At 41.5% G+C, this 16,177-nt stretch overlaps 2 protein-coding genes across 3 annotated transcripts in view; one reads left to right on the top strand and one right to left on the bottom strand.

Moving 5' to 3' along the window:
• The window catches only part of LOC128890226 (leucine-rich repeat-containing protein 4C-like), a 69,095-nt gene that overhangs the window by 1,296 nt on the left and 51,622 nt on the right, over nt 1-16,177 (bottom strand). Inside the window, exon 1 of one of the 2 annotated variants that reach the window (XR_008460591.1) lies at nt 1,057-1,221. The exons of the other annotated variant lie outside the window; for it this stretch is intronic. The gene's annotated coding sequence lies outside the window, so the exon portion shown is untranslated. Of the gene's footprint in view, nt 1-1,056; nt 1,222-16,177 lie in introns of those variants that run through there. 2 annotated transcript variants of the gene reach the window in all.
• Nucleotides 18-6,792, top strand: LOC128890239 (uncharacterized). The gene is made up of 7 exons (XM_054148558.1): nt 18-589; nt 974-1,096; nt 2,253-2,315; nt 3,149-3,211; nt 3,361-3,402; nt 3,496-3,570; nt 6,558-6,792. The coding sequence occupies exons 1-7, from the start codon at nt 80-82 to the stop codon at nt 6,630-6,632; spliced, it is 951 nt and encodes a 316-aa protein (XP_054004533.1). The 5' UTR covers nt 18-79; the 3' UTR covers nt 6,633-6,792.

The raw sequence follows: 16,177 nt of genomic DNA, 5'->3' as shown, positions 1-16,177 counted from the left end.
ATAACAGCGTGGTAAGAAGTTGAAAAATAATTTACCGGTATGGTTCCGAGGTTAGAAGTCGAGAAGGTTGCAAATATCGATGGAAGAAGGGTCCATGGGACGGGTGGACGCGACAAAACGGATCGGATCCATCGTACGCGTGGAAGCCACGATCGTTGGAAAAGATAATGTCGTTACGTGGGTGTCCGTTCTTGCCAGGGACCCGGGCCAGGATTATCGTCATCGTCACCGACGTTGTTTGAATATGCCGCATCAATTTGTACCGTCGATGTTTACTGTTATCACTGTCCGTGATCGATCGCTACGGGGGCCACCGCCGTTGTCGCAGGGACGCAGTCGCTTCGGGCTCACCATTTTCTGTCAAACGGTCCGTCAAAGCTGTCAGTTTTTCCTTTTTCTTTTTTCCTTTTTTTTTTTTTACCTCCCTCTCTCTCTCTGCCTCGTTCAATTCACGGCGGACCGACCGAAATTTACGCGATGCCCGCGACAATCGCGACAAATTGTCAAGTTTACAGCGCGCAGACGTACCATGGACGGCGCAAAATTGTCCAGATATTATCGAACGAATAATTTCGGGCCCCGTTGGCTGGTCAGTATCGCTCTTGCTCCTCCCTTACGCGTTCACCACGAGCCTAACCCTTGCAAACATTTCCCCAAACTAACTTCGTCACTTCGAGACGATTGGAAGCGAAATACATCGGTGATCTCGCCGTTATTTATACTTGCATTCGTTTCGTCTCCATCAGAATTAATTATTTTTAATCCCGGTAGCGATTAGGTTCCGGTAGCTCTCTCGATGCGACAGTATAGTCATTTATACAATTCCTTAATTTTATTAACTTCAAAGAGTTTAAAACACATTTAATTACGAAAATAAAGCACACCTTTCCGTTCTCTGAAATTTAAACAAATTTTCTCGAGTCTGGTTGCCCTACAGCTTTCTCGCCAAATGAAAACGTTTCTCTGGTTTCAGCTATATCAATTCCTGCTCGCCGACGTTAAGCTGAGACACGCGATTAATCTGGGCTCCAACTGCGGGATCGTCACGTTTCTCACCTGGGTTATGATCTTGATCGTCCTCGTCTGCTCGATCACGGTGAGTCGCGCACGAGTCCCTGTCCAGACTTCGCGTATCCATCGCATAATTTCGTGACTCGCTGCAGCGGCGTTAACGGGATCCTTACGTTTTCGCTGATTAAATCGTCCAAGGAAATTCGGAGTGATTCGTATCGTTTAGGCTAAGGACACGTTCGGATCGGGGTGGAATGCTTCTCTATTTTCGCCACAATGGCCCTGAAATGAATGTTACGACTCTTTATTAAGGAACTAAAACAATTAATTCCAAAGCTGAGACGGTAGCAAATTTGGCGACGTTAAAAAATTAAATACTGCGACAAATGTTGAATTATCTAATAGTCTCGAGACTATTGCTTCCATGAAATTGTAACAGCTCATTTTAATCTACATCAAACCTTCATCAATTTTCCTATTATCTCATTGTCAGCTCTCGATTTGTAAAGTACAGACACAGATGTAATGTAACGGGTGTCTCCTCGTGACAATTGTGTCACATCACACTTGGCTGCGTCATCCTGCGCCGAACGTGTGTCTAGCCTCGGTGCCGCTCCGAAGTCTAAAGTTTCTCGCTGGACAGGATCGCTCGCGTCGCTGACCCTTGTGTTTCTTCGTGTTTCCTGAACTCTGGTCAACGGCACGATCGAAAGTTCCCCTGATGTTTAACGAGCGGAAAGGTTAATTCGATTGGACGTGAAGTTGTCGGCGTGTCGAGTGTTCCCCGCTTTACTCGACTCGCGTTTGACCGAATACGTCAAAGTCTCCCTTATCTCTAACGGGCCTTCTATCGCAAACGTCCACAAAAATCAATTACTTTGGCAATCGAGCCATTCGTTATGAAAGTCATTAAAGCTCATTGTCCTTTATTCACGTTGCGAACTGTTTTCCAAAATGGGGTTTCAGATCTTCAATTTTAATCAATCAGAAGTGAGTTAGCCTAGATGCAATGGACTTAGAAATGAAAATATTCAATCGGAATGGCACGGAAATTGAAATTCACGAACAGAAATTTATTTCGAATTGCTACGGTTGCACGAATGCAAATGTTTCGCGATTGAAAGAGGAAACGTTGGCTCGTCTTGCGCGTTATCATACAGGGATGCAAAAAACAGCGCACGTTTCCATTCTATTTACGAAACCCGCTTATTAATTCATCTCCCGTTCGACATCGATCTCAGAACTCGAAGGCGGCCGCTGCGACCGAAAAAGACTTCCTGGCGCTGCAGAAGGAAGCGGAGAAGGTATACAAGCTGCAGAGATTGCCCCTGGATGGTATTCATGAAAGAAGTTCATTTAGAATTTTTATTATTACTATTTTATATCGAATTAGATCAATTTTTGACATTCTTTCAAGTTTCGAATGTATGCTAGAAAAAAGGAACAATCTATAAACTCCCTTTATAGATTGAAATATTACTCTAAGATCCCCTGAACAATTGGTCGAACGATGATGTCGAAGAAAAAAAAGTAGTAGTTACGCCAATGAACATCCCTTGGGAAAGCAGAAATGCTAGTATGCACGCCTGTGATTGTTGTCAGCGCTTTCCAAGAAAAATACGCCAGACGGCTGCGTCTACGATCTACCCCTTTTCCTCGGAATCGCGTACGCATTTCTGGTGTATTTCTGTAGGCCACTAGACCCGTCTTTCCATTCGTCGTAATCGATTATATTAGGAAACTTTAAACTGCCGTAGCTCGGCGTACGATCGTTGAATTTAATTCCAACAAAATGCAAACTGCAGGGGAGAATTTCTGCTATCTAATCGATGCTCGTTATCACTAGATGAACCATAATTTATTATCAGTTAAAGAGGTGAAACCAACTCTAAAAATTTACAAGGTGTACAATCTATTCGATTTGGATGAAACTTGGTATACAAGGGTTTTTGGGACTCCAAATCTGAACTCGGAAAATAAAAATTCCGACAAGGAATTTGATTTCTTTTTTCCATTATCGCTATTGTTGCACTCTCTAGCATCGTGAACGTCACCCAGGGGCAACCTTGCATCCAAGCAGCCCACTCGAACAAACTGTGGTCGCACAGCGTTAATAACGATTTGAGTTAATTTGCAGAAAATCCCGCGGAAGAAAAGCGTGATAGACATCAGGCCAGCTTACAACTGCATCCATAAACACGTAAGTTTACCCCGTGGATGGGACCGAGGAAACCTTTCGCGTGAACCGAAAGTGCATTTCGTTGTTTTGCTCTCAGTTTCGCCTCGGCTCACCGAGTCCCTATCAACAATACGGTTAAAGTAAATGGTAAATTGCTTTCTGATTTCCAGCTGCAGCAGACCGACGTGTTTCAGGAGAAGACGAAGAAAATGGTAGGTCTCCTCCCCTTCTCCCCTCTCCATCGGCTTGGAATAAATTTCCCTTCCAAGGGCGATAAACTTACCAGGGATTCTTTATTTCGACAGGTCTGCAAGGAACATTTGGAGCTGGAAATCTTGGCCAGCAAAATCAACTGTATCAACAAGCTGTTGAAACCTGAGGTACGACTCCTTCTTTTCTTTTTTTTTTTTTTTCTTAACAAAACTCCCCAACGTTCGCGTTCCGATCACGGAACCACCTTCGATCTTTCGATCTCTTTTACGGAATTCTAGTCCCACCTCCGCAGGAAAACTCGAAGTTTCGAAGAATAAGTCAAAGCTGGAGTTTGCATACCATATTTCTCCACGTTGCTTTCTTCAACGTGGTTCATTGTACGAATGATTAATTGTTTATGTACGTGGAATGGGTTAATATTAAGGTTTCCTAGAAGTGGGTCCAAGCATTTTAGTCACTTTGCTTTGGTGCACGCAAGAAAGTGGTCACTGTACTAAGCATAGCTCGGATATTATTGAAGATGTGGTGTATGGAGCTACTCCGTTAGATTTGTCACTCGCCATATTTTCGATATATGTGGAGGAAGTCAGAAATGATATATGTTTAGAGTTCGATTCAATTTCAAAGTCTCTAGTGTCTGAAAGATCTCAATGTTTGGTGGGCAACATTTTTCCAGCCTATCCTATTGTCACTAAGTCTCCTGTTCGCGGAACTCGAGCTACTTATGGCAGTTTAGCATAGCAAGGGCATGGAAATATCCCCCTGGAAGGGTTTGCGAGTTCGTTCCTCCTTCCCTTGTAAGGAGGGCTTTGCTTTGTTCGCTGTGGTTTCCACAAGCTCTGTTATTGGTATAGATGGCTGTAGAACTCGTCGTAGACTCGAACTGCACAGTTATAGTTGTACTTTGGATGGAAGTTTCGAGATATAGAACCCTCGTCCAAGGTCCGTCCAGAATGCTAAACTCGAACCGTACTCGATGACACTCGAAAATCGACTCATCCCCTCGACGTTCGGTGGTCGATCGAGGATTGTATGTAGAGGAATCCGAGATGAATCGACCACTTGCGGAAAAGGGATCGCTTAGTTTGCCCTCTGGTGACCAGGTACAACGAGCACCATCCTTGTACTATGTTATATAGGCGCTCGTTAGATCAGAGTTTAACTCTGACACGGTTATCGTCGATCAGAGACATTTCTCTTCACTTTTATTACGAATTTTTCAGGGACGATACTCGATAGACATCGCTAAAAATTCCCTCCTTAAACAATTCCCACCCCCGATACGCAAACCTGTAACAAACATACACCAAAAATTTGGAACGAACACCTGCGCAATATCCTCTCCAAATAACTGTTCTTTTCCAGCCTCTGGGAGTTAGTAAGAACTCCTTTGGTCCTCGACGATCTTCTGCTCGCATTTATGCTCCAGCATCCGTCCCGTTCACAATAGCTTCTCCCACAATTACACCACCATCCGCGACGGGCCGTTCATCACATTTTTAACAAAGGCCCTGGCAACGCTAATAGACAGAATATATCATATAGATAAGACGTACGATGCTCATTCAACCAGTCGGGGCGCGGGGGGCGGCGGCGAAACGTCGCGTGACAACTTAACTCGCTATTCAACGGGTGGCGAACGTTAAACGGAATTCATCGCAAGAAACGAACCGCACCGAGGAAAAAGCGAGATCTCGCGTCGCGATAATCACGAAGTCTGAGCTGGCCGAACCAGCGCGGCCCGCGTGCCTCGAAATTGGATTAAAACAATTAAAAGTGGTCGCGGGGGCGAATGGGACCGCGATTCTCATCTTGTTAATTCAGATGAACTTGTAGAAATTCGCGCGGTTCGAGGGGGTTTAACGGATAGGGGAGGTAGGTGGTATACAGTACTCTGCAAAAGTATTAGGCTAGCCATGCGAAGCTTGCACTTGAATAAATCTGTAGTAATTTAGAGGAGAATGAAAAAGTAAAGGTTGGAGTTGGTCTGCTGAAATTAATTAGATTTAAGTATTATTGGACGTGTCTGGAATTATTCGGACAGAGTCGAAGAAAAAGAGGGCCAAAGAATGCAGATAGACTGCACGAGGTATGACGATGGCAAAACATTCCAAGTGAAATAGTTGACACGTTGGGTGCCAGATAAAACTCAAATTTCTGCAAGTTTCTATCAGGATAAAATTTCGTTTCGAGGCTGTTAGAAATTAGATAATGTGGAAAATGTGATAAGACCATAAGTGGCCTGAGACTTTTGCACAGCACTGTATATCGCAGAATCAGGGAAGTATATCTCGCCGTCGGGGTTTAAAACAGTTGGAAACTTTTCTGCCCCCGACGACGGAATGCTGGAGATACAATATTACATTTATAATTACATTTTGTCGTGAGCTGCCGCGCCGCGCCTGATGAAAAGGCGTCGTTTATCAATTTCTTCGTTCGACGGGGATCCCAGCTGCAATAAGGAAAACATTTTCCCCTCGGGGGAGTATTGAGTTTTCAATTACGAGGAGGACTCGTTCAGCGGATCGACACGTTAAAATGTAATTGCGACAATACCGGCGCGTTCTGCTCGTAAGCAAATAACGCCTTTAATCTGGCGATTAGGTGCAAAATAAAAGATTGACTAATCAATTAATTACCGCCATAGAAGGTAGCACAGGTAAATTGTTATCCTGTTTTTAGAAATTAATGCGTAGCACTCTGATATACGGGGCCAGAAATGCCAGAGTTAATTCAATTTGCTAACTTTCCAACTTTTTCGTAATTAATAACTACGAAACAAAGCTGTTGTTCCGAAAATATTGTTTCAGCGTAATAAAGTTGAAAAATATCCTCGGTTTAACCGTAGCCGGTTAGGGTGTATTTAAAGACCAATTAAAACTATACACGCATTCTCGCATCTTCGTAATTTATGGTAACTTATGATTTAAAAAAAAAAAAAAAGATCGAAGGCAATAGCATTGAGAAGCATAAATTAGATTATTGAATATAAATCCTCTTCAGAATAATTCACGAATTTCTATATTTTAATTGTAAATAGAATTAGTATTATACGAACCCCTTTCTAAGTTAAAAATATTAATTTCCTATTCTCCGTTCTTATTCCCAGAGATAAATAGCTTCACCCTAACCAATTTCCACGCACATGTTTCAGGCGCAGACTGAATGGCGGCGAAGCAAGTTACCGAAAGTGTATTATCGTCCCATTAACTCATCCACGTCGAAGTAATGGCCAACAGCGTAACATTGTAATTAACCCATTACAAATGCGTCCAGTAAATAATTACATCGACTTACGCGCAGACGCATCATCGCTTTCCAATGTCCACACGTAGGTACACTGCCGCTCGAATTATTATCTACACGCGCCACGTACAAAAGGATTTTTAATCACTCGATAACTCCGAATAAATATTTGCCTTTTATATATTATTTTATCCATACATTTATCTCCCACTGAAAAGTCCGGTATTATCAATTTTCATCGTGCAATTCGGTATCGCGTGATCGCAAGCCTGGGTGTCATTTAAATGGAATATATTTTTGAAACGATTGTCCGATTAATAAATGAATTGATAATATATTTGGAAAGGTGTTCAAAAAGTAATTATTCTCTTTCATTTTTATTGGTTTTAAATTGCTACTAAAAAATGTCTCAAGATCAATAATTGCCTATAACCTCTCCGTGAATAGTCCTACAAGATTGACTTCTGTAATGGCTACAGGTTTCAACACTTGTATCGATCATTCCGTCCTTGTCTCTGCGTTCATTTAATTAACTTACTTCTCCTCTCTTAAATTCCAACTGTAATCTCCGGGGCCAATATACTCCGGTCGTTACGGTATACTCGGCCAACTGGTCTGCAATAACTCCCACAAATATTGTTTTGATCACGAACAACACTATCTGATTGTCCCCATTTCATTGGTCTCAGGTCCAGAGTCCCTCGACAGTGCATCGAGAACTGATAATTGCGACTCGATCATTATTTCAACCAACCTTCTTCTTTTCTTCTATGGATATATACAGCTGCGACACATATGTACGATTCACGCTCCATTTTGTGACTTATTAGTGTATAGAAAAATCATTGGTAGGTAGGTTCATTTTGGAGACACTTGAGATGTCTGACCAATGCTCGATTATTCTACTAGCATCGAAGTTTCGAAAGAATAATGATCCTGTAATAATGCCTGTCTGAGTTGCTTAAAAACTCTTACTTTCCTCATAGAAATATGTGTTTTCTAGTAAATAAATATAAAGCCAAATTTAGGTCGACCTGTGTGTCTGTCCATTACTTCCTCATTCTACTTGCTCGTACAGGGACTATTCAAATAAACTACTAGCAAAGTCCACGCGGTGTTTACGGAAAAAAACCTTTCGCTAAACATTTTCTATCCATTATTGAACGAAGAATGATGGAAATGTGACACATACACGATTTGTCACACATTCAGCCCCATCCAGGAAACGCAAATGCTGCTACCTGAATCTTTGATCGGCACTGTATGTCGTTAGCCCGGCGAATCAACTTCTGCGTTTACTAACATGCATAATTCATTCGCGGGTTTGACGTATGTAATAATAGAAACAATGGAACAACAGGCCACGGTAACGCGACAGCAATAACTCATGGTTGTCCCTGCGCGCATAACTCCTCCAGGCCGGCTATCTTTTGAGACACCGCTGCGTTGTGTGTTGATTAATCAAAACCGAATAATCTGGTCGAACTGAATTCAAATAATACGACCCTCTGAAACCCCCTTCCCCAGTCGGCCGCAATTTCGGCCACCGCATCGTAAACATTAATAACAATCGCGACACGAAGACGATAACGTGATAGAGAGTTGATTTGAAAAAAAAAAATAAAGCTTTTTTGGTAGCAAGTATAAATGGTATTTCAGACTTGGATTTTTAACGAATTAAATGTTACGATTAAGCAATTCATTCGGAGAATAAAACCAACATATGGGAATGTATGTTTGCAGTTTTGTTATCAATCCTTTTCTTGCTATCTTTCGAGGTACTACTTGAACTACTTCGTACGTCTGCTAAAGGTGTTTCAGTACGTGTACTATGGACGTGACCTACTGACCCAATGGTTCGTTTACCAGGTCTTAAAATTTCACGTGTTCATGGAGGCTCTTCTTCAGATGCCAAAAGTGCATTCGCGGAACTCACCGCCTCCGCTTGATCGATTGAAATCGATTTACTTCACCGTAGAGTTATCGCTGGTATTCTGTAACAGTGACAGTCGAGATAACTCTACTTTGGACGATACAGCTTTGGCTTGTTCGCTCTAGCTTCCTCTAAAATCTATTTTACCTTGGAGATTGCATACGGGTAGTGAAAATTAATACTTGCTGTAAATAAGTCTTCTGAACAGCCATTGACAAAGGAAGAAAAATAGTTAAAAATAACAATAATATGATGTAAAAGTACAAAGATTAAAAATAAATACGGTACTTCTGAGAACTCCATCGATTCCAATATTCATTAAATGCTACTCGAAAAGATTAACACAGCAAGTAAGCTATTTTATTTGATAATAAAATATGCCATTTTTTGTTTGCAAACTGTAGTAATATTTTAGCCAGCATTTCAACGTTCACAATGGAAAGCTTGATTCGAGCAAGCCACGCAAGAATTTTCTCAACCCGAGCATTAACCGGTATATCGTTTACACTAATAGTAATACTCGCGTGTACGAAACTAATGGGAAATTTCTTAATTGACATCACAATGAGCTATTAAAGGCCGCGGTGGAGCCCATTGTAGATAACCGAGCTCCACACCAAGTTGTCACGGTCGGCTGACCATACTCGTGACCACTCTCACGCTATATTGTTCGAATGAAGTTAACAAACGAAATCGACAGGTCTCACAGGGCTGCTTTCAAAGGTGTCATTCGTGCCTTTAGAACCGTTCTACTAACCGCGTAAATATTAATTCAAGCGATAGACAGAACTTTCGCATTCACAAGATCTATTTTATTAGAATGTACATTTAAAACAGTTTCTGTCGCAGACTTGAAAATAATATTGCATTCTTGGTGAAAACATCCGATTGTTTTATTTATCTCGCGTGACTTTTCTTACAAACTCCGTGAGAACCTAACTGATTAAGTAGTTAGTCATTCTGGTTAAATTAGACACTCGAATAAATGATTCATCGCGATACTGTCGACTCGCTATTTAGTTCTATGTCTGGATATCCTCTGTCGTTATCGCAGACCTATTTTCATCAAGTATCAAGTGTTCGTTATTCAGCTTGTCCGTCCCGTAATGACAGCTGTCAGGTTCGTGACATTTGCGCGGGACATGCGATTTCCTCGATTTACCTCCATTGATCGGAACGACATTTGATTTAATTCATCGAGGCTTTAATTTAATTCATTATATTCATCGTGGATTTATATAGGATCTTCGATGGAGACTTCTACTTCGCTGAAGAACTGTACTGCACTGTACCAACAGTTAAATCTTGCTAATAATTTAATTTCATTCTACAGAGCAAAAATAATTCGTGTATAATTTAATTGGCAACGTTTAACGTACAAATATTGCAACCTATCACTTAGTAATACTGTCGACAAATAAGTAAGTAAATCAAACTCGGATTAAAAAACTATTCTTTCCTTATCCCCTAGAACCATCTCAACACCGTCATCTTCAAACTCGATTTTCTCAAAAACGAACGTCCCTAAAAAAAAAACTTCTTTTTCATCTTTTTCTATTCATTTTTTACCAATAGAACCGACCCACGTTCGTCCGTCTCACCCAGCCCGAAGCATCCTGCATATTCTTTGAGAGAAAGCTCGGCTCTTCCCAATGACCTCGCGTGGTCCAGCACAAAGGACAATTGCCTCGTCAAAATCACAAGCTCGATTTGCTCTTTCCGGCACGTATATTTGCCGCGTGGAAAATCGTATCTGCCAGCGCTCGCGTAAGATCGTTCTTTGAATGTTTATCGCGCGTTATTATTTATTATTCCCGGGCGGGATTACCGTATCCGCGGATAATGTGAAATTACTTGTTTGCGCAATTTATCTCGCGCGCCGCGCTTTGTTTACCCGAACGGGGCGAAAATATTTTACAAAAGCCCCGCGCCGAGCTTAAAAAAGCATTACAATACGTGATCGAAAAGGGATGCGAGAACTTTAGAGTTGACGACACACGCGTTGCTTTTTTAATAAATGAACGAATTTTGTTTTGCGTTGGATACCACAGCCAATGAATGGTAATTTTATTTTTAGAATATTCAGAATATTTTGCTAGACCGTCGAAACTTAAATTTCGTTTGCAGACTATTGGAAACTTTGTAATCAAATATTCCTAGCGGAATTTATTTTTGTGACTTCATCGAGATTCGAGTACTTCGTTCAAATTAATTTTTCGTTGACACTTAACTTTTAAAATCAATTTTTGCATGTCAAGTCTTCGCCTCGAAACAGGCCCGTCCAGGCACGAATCAGAAATTGGATTTCCCATACTAACAGTGGAGTTTTCGTACGCAATCAGAAAAACATCCAATATTTTTAGTGTTGACTGCAGTGTGCAAACTGTTACGGTATTCGGTAAACAGCGAGCGTTACCGAACCCGAATCAATTTAATGCTTCCGGACCATTTCGATGGAATTGAGCGATGTTCATAGAAAACGGCCTTTTATTCGGTATACTTATGGAGTACAATAAAACCTCCATTATTCGATGTTCTGTTATCTGCCTGCATCATACGAACTCTCTATCATTCTCTCATTCTTCTGGAATATCCCCCCTCATGTATAATGCTCACGTACAATACAATATTCTTGTACACCGACCAAAACTCATCTCGAGTCGTGAAACCTCAAATCCTGGTATATAATTAAATCCTGTAGAAACATGCATTATGCGATATTAACCCTTTGCACTCGAGAGGTGACTGCAAGTCACCTTTAGTATTCACGCAGCAAATCTACAATATTTAATGTCCCTTTAAGTCTCGGTTAGTTCTGGGTTAGTTCTGAGTTAGTTTCCGGTTATTTCTCAGTTAGTTCTGGGTTAGTTCTGGGTTAGTTCTCGGTTAAGTGTAATAAAAGCACAAATAGTTTTCCGTATTTTTCTACGTATGTTCCTTCAACAAAAATATGTACATCGTGGTGGCTGACGAGTAAATAATACGTACTTATTCTATATTTTCTTTAATCAAATTTTTAGTACGAAAGAATCGACAGAAATAACATTCTAAACGGTATTGTGCCTATACTACGATCTATAGCAGTCTGGATAGCAACTCGAAGATGACACTTGAAACGTTATTTTTATTTTTATTTCATTTTAACTTGGTGCAGTTACACAACGCGAACACCTCCAACACTCAACCTTTATTAACTCAAGTTTTCTATTACCAGGGGACTCGGGTAACTGTTAAATTTAGAGCTCTTTGATGGGGATGGGAAAAGACTGGGGGAAAAGTTCTTGCACCGGTAAGGATCCTCGTTAGGAAATTCCTGAAGTCTAGTTGAATAGGTAACGAATTTCAGGCATACAGCAGCCAGCGCTGTTACGCGCACGGTTCGTGCACGTTATTAGTATACACTGAATTCTGTCGTGGACGTATCGTTAAACAGAATAAAAAGATATAGATAATACATGTTTGTATGATGTATATGAAGGGTTTGTATATCAAATGTAATATTAGATGGCAATTAGTAGGCCATAATTATTACAAAATATTACACCCAACACTGACGATTAGAGTATCGATAATGGAAACTTCGATAAGCGCTATCTTAGTGCATGGAAATCCCTATAAACGCAGCCTCGATAATTACATGGGGAAACTTAATAAATGCGACCTCCATGACTGCATAAGGAACTTGATAAATGCAAGCCAGATTGCACGGAAATCTCGATAAATGCAATCTCAATAATTGCACGAGAAGCTACGTTACGTTGACAAATGAAAGGGATGGTGACTTATCAACGATTCAAGTTGGAGACTCAATTGTGACCATAGATACGGATATACTATATATTTAGAGAGGAAATTCTTCTTATCGGTTACCCCGATAATTGCCAGGATCCCAATACTAGCTGCAAGTTTCAACCCAGTTATTCTATAGTTACCCAAGTTCCACTCGATTCTCGAAAATACCCTCTTGTTGAATAGTAATCCCTGTGTGGTCAATCCACAATGAAAAACATACATATCGCCTAATTAATTTTAATAAAGCGTGTTTCGTTCTTAAAAAACAAAATTCTATTATTTCTCCATTTCTAAAATGACAAGCTACAAATTCATTTTTGTCTCGTAAATAATTTCACTAAATCGACTTTCTCTCATTAAAGCATTACTTTTTCTAAGAAAAGTCTGATAAGAAATCTCCCATGAACGTAGCGTTAAACGTGTAAACATTTCCCTGGCGTTCTCATTGAAATCAGCCGAGTATTTATATCAACGAGGTGAAACGAATTCTGTCATCCCCCACGCGTTGGGTGGTTCGAGCTAGAAATTCTCGATTACCGGAACGTGACGTTCACGCTCGGTCAAATATTTCAAGAGCAGGCTGCGTTATTGATTAATAAGCGAGACGCGTTCCATTCGTTGATGCATTAAAGTTACACACCGAACCGATAGAAGAAGCCCATGGGCAGCATCCGTCAGGGGCGGGGGGAGGTTGGAGGTGTGCAAAACGCTCGAAAGTTTCACCGTCTAGGGGTGAACACGAGCAGAGATTTTCATCGTTGCGCACGCGCTACAACCACCACCCACCGGGCAAAGAAGGACTAGGAGGGGATATGACTCTTTCTTTTTGCACCCTTGCAGCTGGTCGTGGAATGTAGATGTCGCTACTAGTGCCATCGAAATCCTAACCCTCGGCCCCTCCTGTCCCCGTGTCGTCGTCTATTTTCATTCAGCCCCTTCACCCGCTCCCACCCCTCGCAAACCGCCCCTTCTTCCGCACAACCCCCCATGGTCGCCTGTGTTCGACCGCCTCTGGCGCAGAAATTGAACCACGGTCTACGTGGTGCACGAGAACAGGGTCTTTGCTCCCGTTTAATATTTCAACCAGTACATTGGCTGCCTTGAGCATCGACATGCGCCTTGCCTTCAACTCGCCCTCCGTTCTCGTTACGTCAAAGCGCGACGCTCGAAATCCCGATGATAATCCACTTAGAGGGGGTGCCAGGGGGACGGCCAGGCGTATCGATACACGGAAATACGAAAAATCGATCGGTGGTCACCCCCTGCGTATCGGTTCCACGGGGGTAGCGCCAGTAGTTGGCCTAGGAACCATACACACAGGGTGGCCTCGGTGGTAAGGTATTGTTTTGAATCGCTTCTTTTAGAATTTAATCTAGATCGCTCTTGGTTGGATCTTTGAAAACTTGTAGATTGAAGGTTACTACCATTTGAACCCTGGGATTTATTTTCTTATTTACTACCACAATTGAATTCATTGGAATTATCAAATTTATCAATCGGTATTATTTTACACGATACGTATTACGCAGTTGCTCGTTTACATTACGTTTATATTATCTATAGGTGATGGATGGCAGTTGCCAGTTTCTATTAAACAATGCCAGGACCAAAATTAATCCTGAGGAGAACGTTGCCAACGAAATAAATGTTGCCCGAACGCCCCAATATTGCTGACCTGCGAAACATAACTGCGAAAATCAGAAGGGTATGCATGCACTTGACTAATTGCAAGTCTCGAGCGCAGCTTTGTATCCGGCAATGCGAACAGCATTTTGAGTAATTTCTCTACTAGAATTAATCTTGGAAGGTAATTGTCTTATCATTATTCACGAAACGTTTCGAATTAAATACTGTCTGTACCGAGATCCGTTTGATCGAGATTTACAATACGTCGGGCGCACGCAACCCTGACGGATGCTCGAGCTGTTTGTCTCTGTAAGAGGTGGTAATAGGAGAAGCATTACGTTAGCTAATGCCAAAAATTTTGGTGCTATTGGTATGTGAGCCCAGACTCGTCCGGGACTACTGGGGGATTGAAATTAAAACGTGGGGTATATTCCATACCATCTGTGATTTATTTAAAAAAAGAAAAGCTACCTTTTACGAATCGATTGAAAAAGGAAGTCAAACGCGCTAACCGAATTCCAGGCATCCCAGGAAGCTACCCATTCGGTGGCTGCAACTGGCAAGACAATACTACTCGCATAGATTCCATCGCAACGAGCATTACCAGGAATGAAATAGCGGACAAAGCTGCAAACGAAGCCTCCACTCCACCGCTAAAGGACCAATCGTCAAAAGTATCTTCCAGCGACCCCCCAAAGGTAAATACAAAACTCCTGAATCGCTGGAGCGACGAATGAAAAAAATTCCGCACACTCGTCTGCTTCGGAAGTAAATGAAAAATTTCACCGTACAAATAAAGATAAAGCCATGGCGAAATTTACTCGGGAGAGAGGGATGCGTATTAAATAGACTAACAAGGGAAGTTCGGCTACTCGAAACCTCAAGAAAGTTTAGAAACATCGTGGAAATGTGGTTCAAGTTATGCCAACGTAAGTACTTTTTTTGTTTCGTTCTAGTCTCGATAAGCAACGGTTTTCTCGCGTGCTCATTTTTCACGAAACACCGACGAATGAAATTTTCACGAAGCACGGACGAACGAAAATTGTTTACCTTTTTCGAAATAACAGCGATGCCTTTTTAATTTATTCGTTTTACGTATTTCTTGATGTATTTATATTTGGCATACAATTTCGTTTATTTATTTTACTCTGGCGATGCTCGATTGCCCGGGAACAAAATAAAATTAGTGATTGATACAGCTTTTTATTTTTTGCGTTGATGGTTCGTGGAATATAAAAAATAATATTTAAATTGATAGGAATATCAAAATGTGGGCGACGCTCCGTCAGCTGAACACAATTCTGGTGGGGATACGTCTCAACCCGATAGACGCCTGATAGATTCCTGTTCTTAATGCTGTATGTACACAATTCTCTGATTTTCCAGTTTGGGACACTGTGCACCAAAGAATCGAGTGGAAAGTAACATTCTCCTCGGCAGAGTTAATGCGGAGAGTGTCGATTAATCTCTGCTTAATTGCAACCCTGGCGAGGGCTGGCTAAAACGTCCGAACCAATACGACTTTCTCGGAAGACCGATCTTTCTTTCTCCCATCTATACACACAATTCAAACGTGTTCCGTCTCGAAGCCAGATTTCTCTCCAATCCCCAACTTCTTTGTTTCCTGACTTTCTTCGTTTCTCCCGTCATTGTTCTCGCCCCGCGTGCCTTTTCTGCCCGCGGAAAATATGGAACGGCATCGGGGTAAGTAGATTACTTCACTCGGCCGAGAACGGAGTCCGACCGGCTAGAAAATTTTGCCTATCGCGGCTACAGAGTCCGTTGGAACTTCAAAACTCAAAACTCGCTCGGGGGATTACTGTATTAGCCGACATGAATTTTTTCTCGACGAGCCAGGAAAAGGAAATCTTTTCTCTCGTCGAGGGACTCTTCGGGGAATCGTGGATTTTCCTTCGAGGAGTTATATACGCGTGGATTCTCCAATACGAGTCTATGAATTCTTTTTTAGTCCAACTGATTCTTTTACACTGGGTACACTTTTATGAAAAGTGGGACGATTAGAATTAGGAAAGTGTATATAAGATTAGAATAGAAATGGATAGAATTGTAGGTTTGTTTAGGGGATGTAAACACAATCTGTGAAACACAATCTGTGAAACGAACATGGGAGAAGTACTGTTGTGCTAAATGATCGAGATTAATATACATTTAAGAAT

Source organism: Hylaeus anthracinus, unplaced genomic scaffold, assembly GCF_026225885.1.
Source record: "Hylaeus anthracinus isolate JK02 unplaced genomic scaffold, UHH_iyHylAnth1.0_haploid 12000, whole genome shotgun sequence".
NCBI classification, from domain to species: Eukaryota; Metazoa; Arthropoda; class Insecta; order Hymenoptera; family Colletidae; genus Hylaeus; species Hylaeus anthracinus.
This window is presented reverse-complemented; position numbering and strand designations above follow the sequence as displayed.

Bases quoted from the DNA above. Each gene is read 5' to 3' on its own strand.
- LOC128890239 (XM_054148558.1), top strand. From the start codon at position 80: ATGGAAGAAGGGTCCATGGGACGGGTGGACGCGACAAAACGGATCGGA. The intron at 1,097-2,252 runs GTGAGTCGCGCA...CATCGATCTCAG, and splicing joins TCCTCGTCTGCTCGATCACG to AACTCGAAGGCGGCCGCTGC. The intron at 3,403-3,495 runs GTAGGTCTCCTC...TTATTTCGACAG, and splicing joins AGGAGAAGACGAAGAAAATG to GTCTGCAAGGAACATTTGGA.